The sequence below is a fragment of the Vulpes vulpes genome, chromosome 2, assembly GCF_048418805.1.
Source record: "Vulpes vulpes isolate BD-2025 chromosome 2, VulVul3, whole genome shotgun sequence".
NCBI classification, from domain to species: Eukaryota; Metazoa; Chordata; class Mammalia; order Carnivora; family Canidae; genus Vulpes; species Vulpes vulpes.
Genome location: NC_132781.1, coordinates 124,550,706 through 124,573,261, shown reverse-complemented (window position 1 = coordinate 124,573,261; position 22,556 = coordinate 124,550,706). Strand labels below are relative to the sequence as shown.

At 45.4% G+C, this 22,556-nt stretch overlaps 2 protein-coding genes across 5 annotated transcripts in view; one reads left to right on the top strand and one right to left on the bottom strand.

Annotated features, from left to right (window-relative positions):
* The window catches only part of SH3RF2 (SH3 domain containing ring finger 2), a 133,281-nt gene that overhangs the window by 13,445 nt on the left and 97,280 nt on the right, over window positions 1-22,556 (bottom strand). For 2 of the 4 annotated variants that reach the window (XM_026018456.2, XM_026018449.2), the window contains exons 6-10: window positions 17,414-17,505; window positions 15,950-16,120; window positions 9,377-9,612; window positions 5,847-6,205; window positions 2,909-3,217 (exon numbers count right to left, since the gene is read on the bottom strand). In XM_026018456.2, the coding sequence (XP_025874241.1) occupies window positions 2,942-3,217; window positions 5,847-6,205; window positions 9,377-9,612; window positions 15,950-16,120; window positions 17,414-17,505 (1,134 nt within the window). In that variant the 3' untranslated portion in view covers window positions 2,909-2,941. The remainder of the gene's footprint in view (window positions 1-2,908; window positions 3,218-5,846; window positions 6,206-9,376; window positions 9,613-15,949; window positions 16,121-17,413; window positions 17,506-22,556) is intronic. The other 2 variants (XM_072749905.1, XM_072749904.1) reach the window with 1 other exon arrangement.
* Window positions 1-22,556, top strand: part of PLAC8L1 (PLAC8 like 1) — an 85,415-nt gene that overhangs the window by 34,942 nt on the left and 27,917 nt on the right. The window lies entirely within an intron of this gene.

Sequence of the window (22,556 nt, the reverse complement as noted above, 5' to 3'; positions counted from 1 at the left end):
AAGAGAACTTGGTTTGATTGCTGCATTTAAATCCAAGGGCTAAATTCTTCTTTCTCTGCTTGGGATGCCCTTCCCCCACTCTTTTTCTATCTGACTCCTTATTCATCCTTCAGGACTCAGACTACCCTGTGCTCTGACCTCTGTGATGGGGCAATATTTGTTTCGTTTTAGCACCACTGTCCTGGACATGCCATTCCTTTAGCCTTTCTCACCTGGAATTTCAGTGGCCTGTTCCCTTAAAAGCATTCAAGTCTGACATGTGTGAGGTATGTACTATGTCACTTCATAATATTATGTCAGTTAATCCTCACGATAGCCCAATGAGACTGGCACAATTATCATTCCTATAGAAGAAAACAAGGCTCAGAAAGGTTAAGTGACTTACCTAACATCACATGGCTAGCAAGTGGTAAATGGGGATTTGAACCCAGTCTGCATGTAGCAGAACCTGCATTTGCTACCATTGCACTATGTCATATCCCTGCAGTTGGAAGCCAGTGGTCTGGGTTCAAGGATGGTCCCTTAATTCATAAAGCATAGTCCCATGTTGGGCTTTGAAGTCAGACAGCTTGAACTTGGTGCGTGGGCAGCTGTCAAAACCACTCTGCTTCTATCTGTGGTTACCCTGTGGGCCTGTTTCCTTGGCTCTGTACTGGGGACTATTTACAGTTGTCTTATGAGGTTACACCAGACATTGTAGGATAGGATGTATCTGTTGTCCTCACTGCAGTGCTCAACACATGGGAACTGTCTGAAACCCATTGGTGGAATAAATGATTGGAGGTGCCAATGAGTTCCAACTTTTACTTGGATAAAACACTCTCTTGCTCCTTTCAAATCCTCCTATGATTCCACAGAGATGGAGTTTGGTTGGAGAGGGACTAAGTGTGATGCTGGGTGTTAGTGAAGAGTCAGGAATGGGGGTAGCAAGTCTTTGGAGTTGTTTACATTTCTCAAAGACTACCATATAAAGGTAGTGGGCAACTGGGAGAATATTCTGTTTTGTGTGGAAGGCAAGTACATTACTCTTGTACGCACAATGCTTGTCAACTACACAGTTAAAAATTAACTGGATCCACTGCTACTGAGGCACAGTCTAAATATTTGCTTGGCTGGTCATATCATGTATCTGCCATTCTGGGTGTAGATTGCTAAACTCATAGAGGGTGTTCTTTTGAGTAAAGCAGCAGCTTACGAACTTGACAAATCATAGGATGCCTCCCTGTCCTTGTGACTTTGTCCCAGTTCTCCATCTGGATAATTATATTCAGCTCAGTGAGGCAAGGAGTTGGTCATGTTCATTCTTTGGAGCAGATAAGGGTGATATCTCACAGAAACACTAGAACCTGTTACCATGTTGGCTCTACCAACCCCAAAGTTCTGACACCTGAGCAGTATTCCTTGGCAGGATTATGGTTTTGCTTTCATTTTATTAATATCCAGAAAAGTATGTGGACAGTTCAGTTTGCCAAGTGCATGTATGTGTGTGTGTGGGGGGGAGGGTATGTAGAAGATAAATGTTTTTAATCTCAGGACTTCAAGAACTGTCCAGGAAAAAGGTCTAATTAGACCTGCCTTGTTTTTTCTAATGACACCCAGGCTTAGTGGCAAATGGCATTTATGCACTAAAGTGCCCACCCTGATGGGCATGCAATATAAGTTAAATCACAGCAGTCAGGTCTAATGAGAATTAATGGGTTGTCTTACAACACTGCCTCAGCTCTCCGGGGTGCCCCCTCAGCCTTGTTTATATGGCGCTTGCTTCAGCTCCATCTCTGTGGGGTCACCTGGTTTTGCAGGCTCCATCCTTCTGTCACCACTTGTCAGGAGTGTCAAAGTCACTCTTCTTCCCCTTTTTTCTTCTTCCTTGATACGCCCTGCCCTGTCTTTCTCTCTCACACACACACTCCCAGCTTCTCTCCACCCTCCCTCTTCTCCTCTGTGTCCCCTTCCCTCTCCAACCTTCTTGAACCTGTCCCTGTAAGACCAGCTGTCCTCCAGGAAGTGTCCCCAATGCAGCCTTGCACTGGCATCTTCTCCTTTACCTTACTGCCCTATTCCACAACCCAGTGAAACAGCTAGTCTATCCCAAATAAAAGAGACAGTAAATAATGTCATAATGCAAATAAAATATCATCTAAACTCACACTCCTTACACAGTTTTGAAGCATGCTGTGTTTTCTTGGGGAAGTCAGACTAGAGCCAGAATGAATGAATTACCCCTAATTCCATACAGGACCTTGCCTGCAGCTCTGTACTTCCTGCTTATCTATCATGTAGGATTATATGTGGGAAAATAGACTGAGAAGTTTAAAATATGATCATAGCTTTCTCTCTGACCTTCTTGTTTGGACCAAATCCAATAAGCTGACTCCTTTTGGTTTTAGAGGATTCTCAGAATGATCAGAGTATCCATCACACATCCTTCCCCAGATTGCTCCTTTGCAGCCAGGATTATGACTCAGTGGAGGGAACACCATGGCAGTCACTGGCGGCCAGTGTTGGGGCTCCAAAAGATGGCAGAAGCCGTTCTGGTGTTTGTTCAGAACAGGGTGATGAGGTCAAAGAAGGAATGCCAACATTCCCACCATTGTGACACCCATGGCTGAAGCCCCATTTAGGGCACCACAGAAATTCTACACAGAACACAAGGGATGAGGCTGCACACTCCATTCTGGGGAAGAGGGCAGCCAAGACTGTCTCCCACTCTTTGGTCTGAGTAGTGGCCTTGCATCAAATCATTATGTTCATAGGCCACATGCTTTATCTTCCCACCCAGGACATGGATCCTTGCTCACCCCTTTCCTTTCCCAGAGGTAAAATGGACAGAACGAGGACCCGTGTTTGAGTACCCAAAGAATGGCAGGACTCCCTCAGTGGAGGCAGACTGTATTTAAATGCAATTCACCTCTTTGGGGTCTGGGAAAAGCCATCTGTAGATTCATTTGCTGGGGAACACGGTCTGTGTGGCCGAGGCAGCGGGCACCGGGGTCATGGTCTTGCCCAAACTTGACTTCCTTCGGAGGTCTGTTTGCTGTCCAGAATGGCAGCCGCTTCGGTGGGCGAATAGGACGGTCATCTCTGGGCCTGAGGGGGCTGCTTCAGGCTGGGACCCCTTCAGGGTGGCAGGCTGTTCAGGCTTTCCTGAGGTGGGATGGGAGGTGTACTGCTTGGCAGGAGGAGGGCTGTAATTCTGAAATCTCACGGTTTTGACTTGCTGCAAGAGAAAGGAGAGCAAAAGGACCCAGGTGTGGTGGAGCTGTGCTGTTTTCCCTGGGACTTGACTCATGCTCTTGCTCAGTACTTGTCCCTGCTTAATAACCCTCATTTCTGTGTTCACTCAGCAGAGACCTGTGTCTGCTCTGAGGGCCTACTATGCATCATGCTGTGAGGTGCCGTGAATCCAAGAGCAGACAAAAGTGCCCCGACAGACAGATGGGTTAAAACAAGTGCTGTGCTGGCCAAAGTGTAAGATGCTAGGGGTGTAGAGTGCGCTCTCACTGCAGCTGCAATGGGGCAGCCAGGGAAGGCCTCCTCGAGGCAGAGCTATTTAAGTTGAGAACTGAAAAATGAGAAATCACCTAGGAGAAATGGGAGAAAAGGGCCGAAGCCAGAGACTGTGGTCCCCTCTGGAAAGTACAAGAGGTATGCCTTCCCTCTCTTCTCTCCACCTGCCATTAAGGCCTAACTCCAGGCCCACCTCTTCTGTGAGGCACCTCTCTACCGACTCCAACTCAAAAGTTTCTTTTCTTTTCTTTTTTTTTTTTTTTTTTAAAGATTTTATTTATTTATTCATGAGACACAGAAGGAGAGAGGCAGAGACACAGGCAGAGGGAGAAGCAGGCTCCATGCAGGGAGCCTGATGTGGGACTCGATCTCAGGACTCCAGGATCACGCCCGGAGCCAAAGGCAGATGCTTAACCACTGAGCCACCCAGGCATCCCTCAAAAGTTTCATAATGGCCTTGTATCCTCAGAGCAGAGTTCCCAACCTGGACATCTGGTGGCATGATTTCAACTGCAGGATATTTGAGAGTTTGACTTAGTTGCCAACACATTAGAATCAGGTGACGGCATTTAAAAATTAGACTTCGTATGTCTTTTAAAAAAGTTCAAAGATCTGGTGCATTGAGGTCTGTGCCCCATCCTGGCACCAGCTGCCTGGCCCTGATGAGCAGGTCCCCCTTTCCATGGGAGGCATAGTCTCCTGTCCTCAAGCCCTTCTCTCTCTCTTTCTTTCACCTCCCCATGCCTCTTCTATCTCTATTTTGTACCAACAGGTATTTGCTTGAGCACATCTCTGACTGAGGGCTTAATCGTGTTCTGTGCTACTGTTTAGAAATCGTTTGCTTTCCATGGAATTGGATCCTAGTGTCCCCCACTGAGAATGTGAGTGTCTGCGTACTTGGGATGCTCTCTACATCTTGCAGAGGTCTGGGCACTTATTAAATGCTGATTGTTCAGGGCTGTTATCTAACAGTCTGTGGTAAGGGCAACTGGGGGCTGGAAACTGGAATCTGAATACTAAAATTCAGAAAAACAACCCTTAACATATATATAAGCCAACACTAACTGTTTCCAAATGCCTTTTCTTACATGCTGATAGCTTAGTATGAAGAGCATGAGTTTTTCTATCAGATATGGATTCTACTGCAGACACTGCCATGTGTCAGCTGTGTGCCTTTGGATAATGTACTGTAACTCCTTCCACCTCCATGTCCTCATTTTAAAATGAAGGTGACAGTAATAATACCTCCTTGTTGAGAATAATAGTATCTACTTCAGAGGGTTACTGTCAGGATTAAGTGAGGTGAGACATGTCAAGTCCTCAGTACAGTGCCTGCCGGGTTGTTAGCACTCAGTAAATACTTAACAAAGAAGAAGAAACCATATTGTCTTTCCCTTTTGGGATGGAATGGGTAATGGTGCTGTGTTGACGGTGGTGATGATAGTGGTGATGATGGAGACAGTGGTGGTGGGGATGGTGGTGGTGGTGGTGATAGTGGTGATGGTCATGGTGGTAGGGATGGTGGAGATGGTGATTGTACTGAGGGTGATGGTGGTGGTGGGGATGCTGATAGTGGTGATTGTAATAAGGGTGATAGTGGTAGTTGGGGTGATGGTCAATAAACTAAAAACTAACAATCACCTAGTCTTCTTAATGTCACCTTTATCTTACTGTTCCTTTGACCTCAAGGATATTATTGAGAACCTAAGATTTTAACAAGAACTCAGGTCTCTAGTGGGAAAAGCCCCGGACTAGAAGGTTAAAGATCTGACCTGTCATAGAGGTCATAGTAAAAGTCAGTTGTTGGTGTCATTATAATTCGGTGTGAACTTGAGAAATCACTTAAATTCTCCTGTGTCTCAGTTTCTCTTCTATATCATGAGCCCTTGTGTAAGCACTTTACACATCTTCTCTCATTTCATCTCCACATCAATCCTATGTGGCTGTTACTATTCTTACTGCTATTTTATAGATTAGGCAAAAGGAGTCTCGGGAAAGGTTAAGTGTTTTGGCCAAGTCACCAGATAGCAAGCAGTTGATCTGGAATTCAGATCAAGATGTGTCTGATGCCAAGGCCATACTTTTTCCAACTCACCTTTGGGCTTCGAAAGAACTATGTATGAAACTCAGGAAGCATAAATGAGATCCAGTAGCACATCTACAGAGGGTGTGAGTGGTCTGGGGATGTGTGTGTGTGTGTGTGTGTGTGTGTGTGTGTGTGTGTGGAGCACTGTGTGAAATGAGGCTGCGATTTTGATTCATTGTCCACTAACCTCAGAAGCTGGGACACTGTGCAAAATAGGTGATACCCGGCCCCCCTAAAGTCACTTCACTCCTACCTTTTCAATGCCGTTTCTTGAGTTTTCTGGTTTCACCAGGATTGATGGTGGGGCAGATGCAGGTGGTTTAGGTGGAGGCTCACTCTTGATGGGGATTTCCTTGCCTTCCATGATGAGGGAACTGGCTGCTGAGCGGATCCTGGTGTCGCTGCCCCTGCTGACGCACGTGAGGGCAGGCTCTCCAGTGGGAGTGGGCTTAGGTCCCAGCTCTGCCACCACTGTCGAAGGTGAGGAGGGGACCCCCTGTGGCTGGTGGAACTGGAACTGCTGAGGCCGAACGACCATGGTGGGATTGTGTCTGAGGGAGCCCACCACAAGGGTGGGGATCCCTGACTGGGCAGGTCTCTGCAGGGATCCATCTGAGGAATTATATGACACAGATATCAGCATCGGGGGCTGCTGACAGCAGGTTGGGTTGGGGTTGTGCAAGCCATGTGTCCTGATATCCCGGAATAGTTAAGTGCTTTCCTAACTGGAGTGTACTCACATTCTCTCAGGGTCTTTCAGAGGTGACCTTATTCTTTTTTTAGTGCTGTTTGCTGATGCTGGCAGGAAGTAGCTGCCTAGGCGAATGTTTGGTGGGGCAGGTGGGGGGGGGAGTGCTGTCAGAAGGTATATTGCTTCCATTTGCCTCCGCTCTCCCTCACACACATGCACACATGCACTCCTACTCTCTCACTTCAGAACTAGGGTTTGGAAAGTGAAGAAGACAAACCTAAAGAGATGGCTCCACAGTGGGAAGCCAACAGAGGTATGCAAACCAGAGAGGAAATGAAGGACTGGAGACAGAAAGAGATAGAAGAAATTGAGAAACAGAAGAGTCAGTCAATGGGGAGGGATGTGAGGGAGAGACAGAGGGAAGCAGAGAGGATGGGAGGGGGCTCTGACCAGTTATTGGGAGACAATTCTAACAGAAGCTGTAGGCATGTAGCAGTGGGGTCCCTTTTGTTGGGGGCCGTAGGGAGGAAGGGTAAGTGGAATTAAGGGAGAATGTGTGCGGGCAAACATGACACCACATGGAAGCACATTTGGAAAGGTTTGGATTATGTGTGGATGAGCTTTTGCAAAGTCCTATGACAGAGGTTCTGGAATCAGACTTACTCCCAGGGAGCCTGGGACAAGTCAGCCACATCACCTCCCAGCATCTCAGCCCCTCATGTGTAAACCAGAGGTGACAGCAGCACCTTACAGGGCTGCTGGGAGGCTTACATTTGATAATGAGTGCAAAATGTGAGGACAGCGCCTAGGGATAAATGCCCCATGTTTGTTAGGTCTCATTACTTTTGGGTAAAGGATAGCAAACCCTACAAATATACAAGGCTCAGGAATGTGATTTTATCACTTTCTTGAGCTTTATTTTGTTTTGTTAACTGAGATGATCCTCTTTCAGTAAGAGGAAGTCATTCCTTCCCCTCAAATTCTCTGGAGAACAGGAGGCCCCCATCCCTTGGTCCTCCATCCTGTGTGGGACCAGGGGAACACTGGGGACTTCAGTGCACTCTGGGGGAGGAGACAGGAGACACACTCCTGAGAAGCTCTGCCGTCTGCTTCTCCATAAGGGTCTCCCAGCATTTAGGGAGCCATCAGTGACATCCAGTCAGGGATGTGAGTCCTTTGTTGTGATAGCCTGTAGACATGTGTGCAAATCAGAGTCATCCGTGTCCAGCACGGAGGGTTGCGTTATGACTGTTTGTCAAGCCAGATGTGAATGTGAAAAGCAGAACGCTCACTAAACACAGTCAGTGCTCTCAGCTGCTGTGAGCAAGCCAGGCGCCATTTACACAAGTCTGCCCTTTCAATGTAGACATTTATTTTTCCACTGACAGCCCTATGAGGTACACAGTCAATTCTCCTGTCATTTCTCTTTGCTGTGGGGAGATTGATAGGTTGGCCAGCCTCACCTTGGGGAAAGGGAAAGTGAAAGCCTTCGGGACCTGAGAAAGTCAAAGCAGCCCTGGGCAGACATGTCCTTAGGCTCCTGGAAATGTGTGAAAAATCGGTTTTATGCCTCCTCTATTTATCTTGTTGGCTTCTCATTTCCAAGAGATTTAGTGCTTTCTTATCACATGAGCATATAGTGCAAGCAATCAAAACTTTAAGCCAGTCACGATCTCTGCCAAGGTAGAGAAGGAGTGTGTGAAAGGAAATGTGAGCAACTGCCAACAAGACACAATTCTCAGCACTCCTAAGTGGTCTAAACTGAGTGTGAACATGTCAATACTGAGTCAAGTTCACACACTGGATGGACCAAAGATGACCTGCTTGGTTGTTGCAGCAATGACAGTATTGACAAAATGATCACCCTATGCAGACAGTTATGGTTTCTTGAGACTTACTTTGTGCCATCAGTCTTACATGGATTACTTTGTTAAATCTACACAATAGCCCTGATGAGGTAGGTACTAAAGAGGTCCATTCACTTGCCCAAGGCTGCTGTGGTGGGATTATTTAGTACGTGTTTGTGTGTGTGTGTGGGGGGGGGGAGGTGGGGGCAGGTCAGGAGGGAGGAGGAAGGAGGTGTATGGTCAGGTAGAGGCAGCATAGTGGGAATGGTGGCCAAGCAGGTGGTCAGGTGAAGGCACTGGGAGAGGGTGCAGCTAAGACTTTGTTTGAATTTTCTTGGCATGTTTTCCTGTGTGGCAGGAAAACTGTCCTACATGTTACCTTCTTGCTTTGATGAGTTGTACTGCATTTTCATATTTAACCATCTTTTAAGATGGAAGAGAGACTGCACAGCCCAGTTTAAAAGAGAGGATGCAGAATAAACCAAATTTACTTTGTTTGCCTCATGGTCTTCAAGAGACATATGCAAATGTAGAATCTTCATGTTTTGTAGAACAATGGGTTTCAAACACTTTTCAAAATACCTGAAGATGAAGTCTTAGGTAGAAATTGCAGTATGTTAGGAGATAAAAGTATTGCCATGTGAGCAATGTGGATGTTCTACAGGTAAAAATAAAAGCAAGATGCAGACAGCGCAGTAGGTATGATTACAGGGTACTATTTATGTATGTGGAAGAGCACTTGGGACAGGGGTTAAGGATATGAAGACTTATTTTTATAGAATATAATTTATATTAGTTAAATAACTAAGCAAGATTTAGGGGCTCAGAGAATTGACTCCTTAACAGTCTTTGCCTCCTCCTCCCCATCCCTCCCATGTTTCCCTTTTGGCACCGCTGAGGTGTTCCCTGGAGCATAGTTTGAGAAACACTGACCCAGCAAGTACTTTGCTTATTCTGTCCTAACTAGAGCCAGCCTCCACCTTGGCTGTGCTCTCATATGTTGGCACCAGGGCTGCTATCATCCCAGCCATTCAGTGTACAGGAATGGGGTGACCAAGGGCAGTGACCTTAAGTTGGTCTGGCTTCATCCAGTAAAACCAGTCACTATTTGGGAATCAAAAGCACTCTTTACAGGAGCATATTTTAAAGCCACTATTTCGTTTTTGCAAAAGGTGCTCCGTCTACCCCAGAGTCAGATCCCCTCACTACTTAGCTCAAGGCACGTACCTCTCTGCCACCACTTACTCTTTCTCATGCTGCTCCGCCCAGATTTCCGAAGAGAGCCCTGTCCTAAAGTCCCCGGGTTGGCTGTGCTCCTCACAGGGTTGACAATTGCGGTGGGCACAAAGACGGACTTGAAGGGACGGTTCTGCCGGGGATCACCTTCTGAAATGCTGCCTTGGGAGGACACAGAGGAGTTGGATAATGTCCATGTGGTATAGAGACCAGGACTCCGAGAATCTGGAAAACTAGATGTCTTTCTGGTTGTTGCAAACATTTTAAAGAGAAGAAATAAAGAAAATGCTCAGTTAAGAGTCATATTTTAAAAAACTCTCAGTTCTCAACCACATACTAAATGTGGCCTCTCTCCACCCTCTTCCTACCCATTTATACTCCCTTTATCAACCACACAGGCTTAACTAAGTAGGCCTCACCTCCTACAGCTGAGGCCCTGTGTGGGTGTGCTGGGGGCAGGGACAGGGTCTCATATTGGGGCCCTGATGGAACAGGAAGACTTGAATTTTGTCATTCTTCACACCAGCTCTGATCACTCCTGACCCCATGGGTTCAGAGCATAATATCTTGTATGTGTTCAACTTGCTTTGCAGTTCTGATTTTTCTTTTTCTTCCTTCCTTCCTTCCTTCCTTCCTTCCTTCCTTCCTTCCTTTCCTTTCCTTTCCTTTCTTTCCTAACTTCCTTCCTAGCTTTCTTTTAGAGATCAAGAGATCGAGAGAGAGAGAGCACAAGAGAGAGCATGAGGTGGGGAGGAGCAGAGGCAGAGGGAGCAGCAGACTCTGTGCTGAGTGCAAAGTCCAATGCAGGGTTCCATCCCACGACCTTGAGATCATGACCTGAATAGAAATCAAGAGTCAGAGGCTTAACTGACTGAGCCACCCAGTTCTGATTTCTTATTCATTCAATGACTTTTCCACTGGATTCTAAAGTCTTTGGAGGAAGAGATTTTATATGATCTCTTTTATATCCTCTGTGTTCTGCATATACTGCTTATTAACAAATGTTTGTTGAATGGCTTCCACGATCCTTTCAGCACTGATGCCAGTCATTTGGGCTAACATATTTTGAGCACTTACTGGATTCTGGGCATTGGGCAATGCTTTGCCCACATTACCCCATGGGTTCTTCACAACAGCCTTCTGAGGTAGGTACTTTTAGTGCCATTACTTTATAGATGAGAAAACAGACTTGGAGTTACTTGGCCAACCAGCTACTAGACCTGATATTTGAACCCAAGTCCAGGCTGGCTTCTGCTGTACCACTGAACTGTTATCACTATCTTACCACTGAGCACACTCCATCTTGGCTGGTAGGAGCCTTCATTGTTTAGGTAGCAAGGAGAACACTGCATTCTGCGTGAAAGAAATAAACTAAAGAAGGGGGTAGGACCTACACATGCCTTCAGAAGACTCCAATTTTTCAGCCTTGGGCTGAGTTTTAAGATTAGTATTAAAATCTTACAGAACAAAAATCCCTAGTCCGTTGTTTCCAGCTTGTTACTCCCTGAACCCTATGGGGAATGGCTGCCATTTTACACGCCCTCTTGCCCTTTTACTAATCCTACCCCAAGATCACAGTCCCTTCTGAGCAGTCGATGGATCAGCTTGTCACCCTATTGATGAAATAACCTCTGCTAACTCCCCAGGAATGATCGACTCGCCCAAGGCCCTGGCTCAGAGATGCCCTCCCTGGTGGTCTTTCCGTTAATGCCCACAGGTTTCTCTTTGGGGTATTTCCCCTATTTCTCCTCCTCCTTTTGCCTAAAAAAGCGATATGGAGCTTAGCAACAAGCCAGCCAGTTATACAAAGATAAGTTAGGCTTCATTTAATGGGGCCCACTCTGCCCACGAAGCAGATGTAGCCAGAGGCCCAGGAATGATGCTTGCCAGGGCCTCCTACTCATGGCCAACAACCTGTCTCTGGTCCTTGGGGATGTGGTCAGTGAAGGGAGTAGGTTTAGGTTGCCTGCCGGTAAGAGCTCAGACTATATTTCGGAGCTGGGGACTGGGCAGTGGAGAGAAATCCCTGCCTCTGACCTCTGTGGCAGAGGGCTGCATCTGTCCATCTTTTGAATGTTGGTCTCAAGGTCTTGGATCCTGTAAAATGGGCTGGCAACAGGAAAGACAGCCCAGCAGCAGTAACAGCAGCAGTAGCAAGGACAGAATATAGCTAATTAGCCCAAGGCAGCCTTATTTCACAAGTCCCTCTTTTGAATGACTATTACAGACCAAGCTACGACCTCATTTTTCTGAGCCTGGCACTAGGCCAGATTCCAGAAACTCCTACATCCCAAGCCCCGACCTCACACTGAGTCCCTCTATGTCTTTTGGCAAAAAGCTCAGCACTTGCCCAGCACTTTGGTCTGGTATCAAAGTACTTTGCTAACATATAGCAGTAGTCCCCATAACACCCCAGACCTGCAAACATTCTGATTCTTGTTTTCCAGATGGAGAGATTGAAAGACACTCTTGGGTTGAGGTGGGAAGGGTGTATGTTGCCTCTGACTTGCTCTACTGTGCTACTTTGAGTGTGCAGGTCTGTGTCCCTTTTTCCATCTGTGATATGAGCCCATAAGAGCTCGCATCATATTCAACCCCCTCTGCCATGCTCACCACTGGCAGTAGCCTCCTGCTGAGGCAGAAGCTCGCACCTTGGCAATCTTTATGCAGTTCTGTGTAGAAAGGTAAGAGAAATTAATGTTGGCTCGTGTGTTGCTTTTCTCCACCCATAGCACACCAGGAGGGCATACACATCTGGTGAAGGTTGCAAGAAAGAGAAATATCCTGGCTCCTGGAAGAAGGGAATGTGCTGGGAGGTCATGAGGGACAGAGGGGCCTTGGAGACAGGATCCAAGGGAGGCTGCCGAGAGCCCAGCAGCGGGGTTCTAGGCAGGGGATTCTGATCAGATGCTGTTACCCCTGCTCTTGCCATGGATGGTTTTCACCTGCACCCACATTCTTTCCTCTCTGGTTCAAGCTTCCAAGTCCTAAGAGGGAGCATCAGATTGGCTGAGCTTGTTCCTCAGCTAAGTTGATGGGAGGAGGAGGTCAGTCTCTCTAGAGTTAGTCCCAAAACTGTGACAGGGAATGTGTTCATTAGGGAATAATGCTAATAAGAGCAAACATGCAAATGCTTATGGGGTGCCTCATACTTTCAAGCCTTGGCTCTTTTATAAAAGGCTATATTTTACACCAAGAGAGCTGGTGGCAGTAAGAGGCATCACTGCAAACTGAAAGACAAAGAAGGTTGGGAAAGCCTCACACACAAAACCAAAGAGCAGGAAGGGGCCGTGTACATGTAGTCCAACCTGTTAGTCCTAACACAACCTGCTAAAAGTAGTGGAAACTCAGTAGACAAAGGACAACACCATTTAGCTCTGAGAGGCAGAAGGAGCTAAACTACCCACATTGGAAATGGTGGTCAATAACAAGGGTGAACTGCTCCCAGGTAGACAAATTGGGCCATAGTCACCCATGTCTAAGATTAGTGGTGATGAGATCTTTCTTTGCATCAGGGGGCTATCAAGGAGAACTTTACACACAGAAAGCACTCATCCTCTGTTATCTAACAGCCCCCTGGAGACTATATTCTGACAGGGACTTTCTTGGAAATACTGGTTCCCTAGAAGCAAACACACCCATCCACATAGGTAGCACCTCAGTACACACATATGTTTAGGATTCTATGAAATCAAGATCAGGGACAGACTCAATGGAAACCTATGGCTGACACTCCATCCACTGTCTGACATGATGCCAACTTGGAACAGGTGAGTCTAGATGTTCATGACTTGCTGACAGACACAATACTTGTACTTAGAAGAAAAGCCAAGGAAGGAAAGGGAAGCCGGAGCCTTGAAGTCCACTGGAATGGAATCCTACATGCATTCTAGTTAGGGTAACCATTTGTTCATCTCTTCCTAGGAGCGTCTCAGTTTACAGCTGCTCTCCTGGTATATTAAAAGTACCTCTATTTTTTCCCTTAAAAGTGTCCTAGTTTGGGTGACAAATTATATGGTCACTCTTATTCTAAAGGTTTTTTGTTTGTTTTGTAGAATAACCAGGACTTTGGGTTAAGGCCCTATGCATAAGCAAATGCCCTAATAGTAGACATGATCATGGAGAATTCATGTCATGGAGGAAACTGTTCATAAGTTAAGGTTGCTCTTCATTGGCACCTCTAGACCATTCTCCCACCTTCCTCAATCCTCCTCAGCTTTGACTTGTACTATCAGACTCTACCACCTGCCACTCTATCTTGTCACCATTTCCTCTCTCAGCCTCTCTGCTCATTCCATGAAGATTTTAGTTTCTGGCTCACTATCATTCTCCCCAATGCAACTGATCCTACCATGATTTCATCTAGCCCTAGGGCTTTAAATACCATCTCAAGCCTGGACATTCTTCCTTAAATGCTAGGCTTTTGTACTCAACCATTTGCCAGTATCTCTACTGGGATTACTAATAGGCATCTAAGACTTAATCTGCTGCTCACTGAGTTTTTGTCCTCCCCCCCAACCCCACTGCCACCTCTCAGAACCCCTCTCTCTCAGTAAAAGGCAACTCCATAGTTACTCAGGGCAAAAACCTAGGATTCATCCTGATGACTCTACTCTTTCACACCCAATATTTCATTTGTCAGAAAATCCTGTTGTGTCTGCTTTCAAAGTATACTCAGAATTTAACCACTGCCTCCGTGGCTGACACCTGCCTTAGCTCAGTTTCACCTCTTCCCCAGATTATTACAATATGCTTTTAATTAGTCTCTGCTTCCATGATTTCTTTCTATAGTTTACTCTCAAGCTAGCAACTACAGGGATTCTGTTTAAAACATAAGTTAGATCATGTCACTTTTATGCTCAAAACCCTGTGATAAAACCAAATTTCTCATTATGACTTAGGAAATTCTAGATGATCTGGCCGACCAGTTATCCTTCTGACCTCATCTACTACAAACGTCTCCCTCACTTGTAATTCAGTCCTTTTGGCCTTCATGTCAGGCAAACTCCCACTTCAGGGCAACGGTACTTGCTGTTCCTGTGGTCTGGAATATGCCTGCTTCATTCCTTTCCTTCTTCCTTCTTATTAGTAAGGCCATCCCTGACTAACCTATTAAAACTGTAGTCACCTCCCGCAATGACGCCACAAATTCTATCCCGCTTTTCTGCTTTTTCTTCTTAGCCCTTACTGTTAACACTCCGCATATATTACTTACATATCTTTTATATATTACTTGTATGTCTTGTGTATCGTCTGCCTGTCCCACTAGAATATAAGCTCTAGTGGGCAGAGATTTTGTGTCTTTTGTTCACTGGTGTTCATCTAGAAAGGCGCCTGACACATAGTTTGTGCTCAATAATTATTTGTTGAATGAATGAACCAAGGCATCAGTTATAGAGACACTTCCTTTGCCTATGGAGATTTTGCAACTTTCTAACAAATTCCAAGGACCTTCCACTGAAGGAAATAACTTCAATTCCAACCTTCTGCCATGTGAAGAAGTCATTTTATATAAGCCTGGATCCACGGAAAGCTAGAGGTGACCTGTACTCTTCCTAGAAAGGGGTCTGGTCTATCACTTTGCCAGCCAACCTTCTTGGAAAAAAATCTATGCATTAGAAAGTGCAGCCTTTCCCTGAACCAAAACCTTCTAGGTTGTATCCGCCGGCTCACTGCCCCCTCAGGAAATAGATTTCCAGTCTACAGCCTGTTATGATCCCTCTGACCCTCGTCTTCTGCAACTTAACCCTAGTTTCTCTCTGTGGTATGCTTCTCTGTCTCCTCACCATCCTTGTTGCCCTCCTCTGGACACCGTGCCCCACCTACATGAAGGTCCCCCAAACTGGACATATGACTGCGGGGCTGATTCCCAGAGAGTATAATGGGTTATCACTTTCCTCAGAGGTATGTCACAAAGCCAGCATTTGGTGTGTGCTGATGGCCTCACGGCCTTGTGACATGCTGTACCTGGGCTGACGTGGGGATGCGGGGGAGGGGGAGGGGAGGTGCTGGGATATGTGTGCATCTGTGGTTCCAGTACGAGCAGCTGGACAAGGGGAAGTGTCTGATGTGCCAGAGAATGAAAAAGGTTAGGAACACTGTAAGGGACATGGACCTCCAGGGTAACCTGCCTGTGGCCTGGGGTGTGTATGGACAGGTGGTAACCTGAGTCTTAGAAACTTGCCTACTGGCCTGATGTCCTAAGAAGTTTCCTGATCTCCTGAAGTTTCCTCGGAGGGGTCTTCTGATCATCGCATGTTTCCGTTATTCAACTAGATGGGAGTGTCAGGGTGCAGGGTGTGAATGGGATTTTGGGGTGTGTGTACAGTATTAAAACCTGAAACTCAGTTCTTGAGTGGGTTGCTGAACTCTGTATATCACTTTCCTCATCTGTAAAATAACATCTATTTCATGAGAAGGACTCTTGGGCCTAGGCAGTGAGGTAAGAGTCCTTGTAAAATGTGAAGAGCTATAAAAAAGATAACTTGTTACTATTTAAAAAAATAAAGTGTTAAGGGGTTATTTTTTGGCCCCTGGCCTAGGTGACCCTGCCTCTGCTCCCTGAGAATGGAGGGGACGCACCTGAAAATGGGTATGACATAGTTGTTGGGGAAGATGCCGACCCGCCCAGTGACCAAGGAGACACCCCTGAGCCAGCCGTCTGGGTACTTCCCCAGGACCCTGATGCCTTCTCCTTTGTGCAGGTCCAGCTCATCGGGTCCGTGGGCTGAGTAGGAGTGCAGGGCTACAAACCTGGGGAGACAAGGGAATAGGTGAAGAAGGTGAGTGTGCCTAGCAGAGAGCTTGGAACCAGCAAAGGGTAAAGGGAAATGGAACATTAGGGACCACTGTCCCTATGGTTAGCAATAACAAACTTCTTAAAAATGACACTCCAGTATGGAAGGTAGGTAGCAGTGATGGAGCATGGTGAAACCACGGTGGAGGGGCCCACATCCCTGCCCTTCCTGATTCAGTCTTCCATAGAGTCCCACACAGCTGTGAATCACTAAGGCCACTGTGGCATTGTGACAGTGCGGAAATTGCCCTAGGACAGAGACAGGACCAGGGATTGGTGGCAGAGCCTGGTCTCACACAGGAAGTGGTGGCTCTGCCCAGAGTGCTTTTTCATACTGCTCAGAGTATTACCCAGGAAAATGGTTGTAGCCAGCAAGTGAAGGGAAAGGAGAGGCCAGAACAAGCCTCTCTGATCCACTCCCTCTCCTGAGAGTGGGGACATGTTTGAGCCCCAGGAAAGGCCCAAGGAGCTAGCTTAATGTAGGCAAGGAAGTAGACCCTGAGAATTGGGGGGAGGAACAGGTTTTACTTTGTGAGCACATAGTAGAATCCTGGCTTCATGGAAGGATAGAAGAGAATGGACTTGTAATATCACAAAATGTCCTTGGGTTTGAGCAGTGACTTTCTACTCTGTAGTCCACACAGGATCAGACAGATTAAATAACATCCAGATATAAGTCAAGGGGCGAAGACACTAGCAAGGCTGTGAAACTAAGAAAATCTGCCTGACTAAAAGCATTAAAAAGAACCCATGATGGCTTGCCAGATTCAGGTGACTAGTGTACGGCTTCAGGCTGGACATCAAGAAGTCCTTCCAGACTCCAAGGACCATGAGACACTGGAAGGTTTTATCAAAGGGGCTGAGGGTGTGTCCTCATCCACCAGGTTTTCCTCCTCTAAAATGCTGTATTTATTTTCTGCTGGTCCTAAAGTAACATCTTTTTGTGACCCATCATTTTGGATCTATATAGTAAGTCAGTAGAAACTGCAATATCCAACCTCCCAGCAATGTTCTGGTGTATAATCTTCCAGTCTCTTTCAATTCTTGGAAAATAATGAGCTAGGAGGATGTGGTTTGCCAATTTATAGGGTTTTATTAAGCATGATTTCCTTTAAAAGATGTAAGGGAAGGGGAGCTATTGTCTCTCTAGATGGAATGGTTTGGGAGTGGTAATGCTTGATGGCAGAGGGATGGCAAAGACGGCCACTCTGGCCAGGACCTAGAGATGGAGGGCTGAGCTTGTTACTCACATGTTGGCAGAGAGGTGTTGCTGGGATCCAGGAAGATTGATGATGGCTGTGGAATGTCCTGGGGAGGCGGGTACAGGGTGGTAAGTGCTGACCTACACAGACAGAAAAGACAGCCAAGCAGAACCAGTGAATGCCACAAGCCAGGCCCACAGCAAAGCTGCTGCAGAAAGGCCTGATGCAGCTGAAAACCAAGAGCCATGCCCAGTGCCACCCATCATGCATCTTCTCTGTGGTTTGTGGCTGTGGGCAGAGTAGGGTGGAGATAGACTGGTTTATGGCCTGCTGGGGTGGCATGCCAGGGCTGCATTCCCAAAGACTGCTCAGATATGGGCAGAAGATGAAGACTCATGCAATTTCCAGTTGACAGGGTACTGCCAGGCTCCTTGATTTTCCCCCCAGTCTCTCCCCACCTCCTCCCAGTACACTTAGCCCTCCTATGGAAACCTACTCTCAGAAAATGATATGATGGCTACTAATGAGAACTTAACACTGGCCAGGCACTTTTAAGTGCTTTGCAAGTATCATCTGATTTAATCTTTAGTAAAGGTACTATTTTCTTCTCTAATTTTGAATGAGAAACTGAGGGAAAGATCACCCAATTAGTAAGAAATCAAGTTTTAAACTCAGGTAGTCTAGGTCCTGAGCCCATACTCCTATTAGTGCTCATATTAATACACACAGAGACATACCAGTTAACCAGTGATTTGAATAGGTGAATCTGAATAGTGTTCACTTTGCCAGGATGAAAGAGGGAGTAACAGTGCGAGACACACCCGGAAACTACTCTCCTGGCACCCTGCCTGTGTTACACATGACCTTGCTTCTTTCCTTCTTGCCACCTCTCATAGATGTGACTGCCCCTGTGGTTAGACTATAATTTGCATGAGGGCAGGGACTATCCCTTGTTCATTGTTATCTTTTCTATGCACTCAATATGTACTTGTAGTTTAAAGAACAAATAAATGAAAAGGTCTTCCTACCCAGCAGACCCAAGGACTGACCTAATCTCAACCATCTCCATGTCTTCCAGAGTAAATACATCACCATGAGTGATAATTACTATATGTGTGTGCCTTTTTAGGGCTGTACTTTTGTGGGTACAACTCTTGTTTGTATATGTGTATTTGGGCAAGTGGGGATGCATTATTGAGTGCATGTGTCTCTTGTTCTGTGTGTATGTTTGTTTACAACTCATGACAATTATATGCACATCTGCGACAGTATGGTCTATTGTGTATTTGGTTATGTTCACACATGTGAGTCTCTGGATTGATATGCACGTATATATACTGTGTGTGATGGTCTGTATAAGGGCTTGTGATTGGAAATGTCTATGTGGGATTCTAAGTGTATATATGTGAACTCTAGAGGTGTGTGCCAGTATACATGACTTGGTAGTTTTGTGTGTGTTCTTTGTTGATGATTGTCTAAGTATATGTGTGCTGTGTATTTATGTTTGCCAGTTTTAGGATAGGATTAGAAAACCATTCCAGTCAGATAATAACAAGCGTTGAGGAGAATGTAGAGAAACTCAAACTCTCATACAGTTGCTGTTGGGTAGGAATGTAATATGGTGGAGCTCCTTTGGACAATAGTCTGATGGTTCCTCAAATGATTAAACAGAATTAGCAGTAGACCCAGTAAGTCCACTCCTAGTACATACCCAAGAGACAATGTAAACATGTGTCTACATAAATACTTATACATGAGGCATTACTCATAATAGCCAAAAGGTGGAAATAACCCCAATGTCCATTGACTGATGAATGGATAAATAAGATGTGGTGAATCTGTACAATGGAATATTATTCAGCCATAAAAGGAATGAAGTATTGATACAGGTTATAACATGGATAAATCTTGAAAAAATTATGCTAAGTGAAAGAAGCCAGATACAAAAGACCATATTATATAATTCCACTTATGTAAAATGTCCAGAATAGACAAATCCGTAGAGATAGAAAGTAGATTAGAGGTTGCAAATGAGAAGGGTTATGGGAGTGGCAATTAAAGTACAGGGTTTCTTGTGGAGGAGAAGAAACATTGTAAAGTTGTGGTAATGGTTGCACATATCCATGAATATATTTAAAAACCCCACTAAATTGTACATTTTAAAATGGATGAATTGTATGGCAGGTGAAGTATATCTCAATAAGCTCTTAAAAAAATTCCGTAGTCACCCATCTGGTGCTCTCTAATGCTGCATAAAATAATCCGAGCTTTGCAATCAAATACTGTCACACCAGTTTCTCTTAAACAGAGAAGAAAAGTTGCCAGCTTTCGGCTAGGCTGCTCCTTCCCTGTGACTGGGCAAGATAAATCCCTGCTGGGCTTGGGAGATGTGCCAAGGGAGAGTCTTGTTATGTGAACAATTAATCTTATGTGCATGGAGACGGTTGGACCACTGATTAATCAGGATGCATTTCACTTAATACCCATGACTTTCCAGTGTTATGTTTGAGTAAAAAGCCCTTCTAACTGTAAACACTATTAATCATTAAGGGAGGGGGAAGATGTCAGAATGCAAAGCCATCCCTCCATGGCACCAGGCTATGTCTTTTTATTGCTCTGGGTCTTCACCTGGAGACGGGGGTCCTTCCCCCTACTTGGAACACTGAACCTCACCAGGACTAAAACTAGTGGGCTTGTGATGGAGTGCTTTCTGCTATGGAATGGGAAATGAGGCTTGATTCTCAGGTTGTGAGGTTTCCTGGCAGAGAAGGAGAATATGTGTGGACAAGGAGGGAAGAGAGAGGCAAAGGAGGAGGGAAAGAAGGGGAGATAGTGGACAACTCTGGGGGCAGGAGTATGTGTTTCAGAAACTGGGACAAGGACACAGTGAGAGAAAGAAATAGAGCTAGGGGATAGAGGAAAGAAGGAAGAAGAAAAGACAGATGAAAAAAATGTCAGAAAAAGTCTTATAAACCTTATAGAAGATGGCAAACAACCCAATTAAAAATACCACAAAAGAAGATGTATTAAGTGGCCAAGAAGCATGTGAAAAGATGCTCAACATCAGCAGTTATCAGGAAAATGTGAGGTAAAACTACCATGAGATACCACTATATACCTATGAGGATGGGTAGAATTAAAAAGACTGACCATACCAAGTGTTGGTGAGAATGTGGAGTAACTCTAACTCTTATATACTGCTGGTGGGAATGTAAAATGATGCCACTATGTTGGAAAACAAGTTGGCCATGTTTTATGAAGTTAAATATACACTTACTACACTACTCAGCAATCCTATTCACAAGTAGTTATCAAAGTAAAATGAAAACATATGCCCATACAAGGACTCGTATATGAATGTTCTAAGTGGCTTTATTCATTTTAGCCCCAAACTCGAAACAACCCAAATGCCACAAACTGTGGTATAACCACAAGGGAATCTCCCTGGCAATACAGGCAATGGCATGGATAAATCTTAATCTCATCCTAAGTAAAAGAAGCAGAACACACAAGACTACGTATTCTGTGATGCCATTTACATGTCATGCTAAAAAATGCCCAAAGTACCAATAGCCAGGGGTGAAGGGAGAGGACTGACTGATTGTAAAGGGGCACAAGAAAATTTTCTAGGGTGATGGACTGTTCTTTAACTTGACACTGGTAGTCAATCACATGCCTTTATACTTTTGCCAAAAGTCATTGAACTGTATCCTTAAAATGGATGGACTTTATTTTATGTGACTTATAGTTCAGTAAAGCTGATAAAAAATATGAGTATAGGGCAGCCCCAGTGGCGCAGCGGTTTAGCGCCGCCTGCAGCCCAGGGTGTGATCCTGGAGACCTGGGATCGAGTCCCACATCAGGTTCCCTGCATGGAACCTGCTTCTCCCTCTGCCTGTGTCTCTGCCTCTCTCTCTCTCTGTGTCTCTATGAATAAATAAATAAAAATATTAAAAAAATAAAAAAAAGCCAGATGTGTTTAAAAAAATATGAGTATATTATCTAGTTGGCAGGAAAATTCAAGTGAACTGAGCTCTGGGGTTGGTCAGAGGAGGGTATAGGGATGGTTTTGCTTATTGACGGGCAGCTAGCTAGTGACTCTCATAGCAGAGGGCCACCTGGGTAGGAGAGAAATCAAGAATGGAAATCTATGGATCACACCCAATCTCAATAAATAAGGCCAACAAAACTGAGTGAATGAATAAATGAATGAAGAGATAGGAAAAGAGAACAAGATAGACAAAGGTAGAGAAGAGAAAAAGTGGCAGGGAAGGAGGACAGACAGAACAAGACAGAAATGAAGGCCCCACCCAGTAACTGGGGACAACCAGGAGATGGCCAACTTCTAAGGAGACAAGTGTGTTCCTGTCACCAGACTGAGTGAATGGGTCTCTGGCAGGTGGTTCCCTGGGGTCAGCTGTGACCTCAGGTCCCTATGCCACAGGGACCTGAGGCCAGATGTGAGGTGTTCCAGCAAATGGTGTTTCCTGGTATAGCATCTGGGGGCTTGAGTGGGGATGGACGGAGGGAGTGTATTTGAGGGTAGGGGTGGATATTTCTGCGATAATCTAAAAACATTTTTTTCCTCTTTATTGAAGGAAATGACTCATTTAAAGGAAGCCTTTATCAGTAGCAGAAGAATATACCACTGCATGGCTTCTGGGCGTTTTCGGGTCTGGAGGTGTTAACGAGGGAGGAAACAGGCATGTAGTCTGGCATGAGGTCCTTCCCCAGCAGCCACACATGGTATGCAGAATGAAGCTCCATCTCAGGAGTCTGGAGGGGGAGGTTTAGGTTAGTATTCAGGCAATGTGGGGTTAGCATTTGCCAGGGTTTGTGATTTGGGCAAGTGATCAATTCTGTAGGTCCTCTATGTCCTCAGCTGTAAAATGAGGGCAACAACGATAGTTCTCTCAGAGTTGTTATAAGGATTAACTAGAGTAATCCATGCAAATTATTGAGCACATTGTAAAAGCTCAGTAAGTACTACTTATTTAGATCTAGAACGAGATTAGCTGCTGCGCAAGGTAGAGAAGGGGTGGGTGGAGCATCTGCCTCCTTTTATGCAATAGCCTGCAAGGTTTGAACTGAAAGCAGGACCTAAGAATGTTGTGGGGGATGGGAAGAAGCAACCCCATCTTTCTGGAGGATAATGTTCCCCAACTCTCCAAAATGTAAGTTTGTTGTCCCC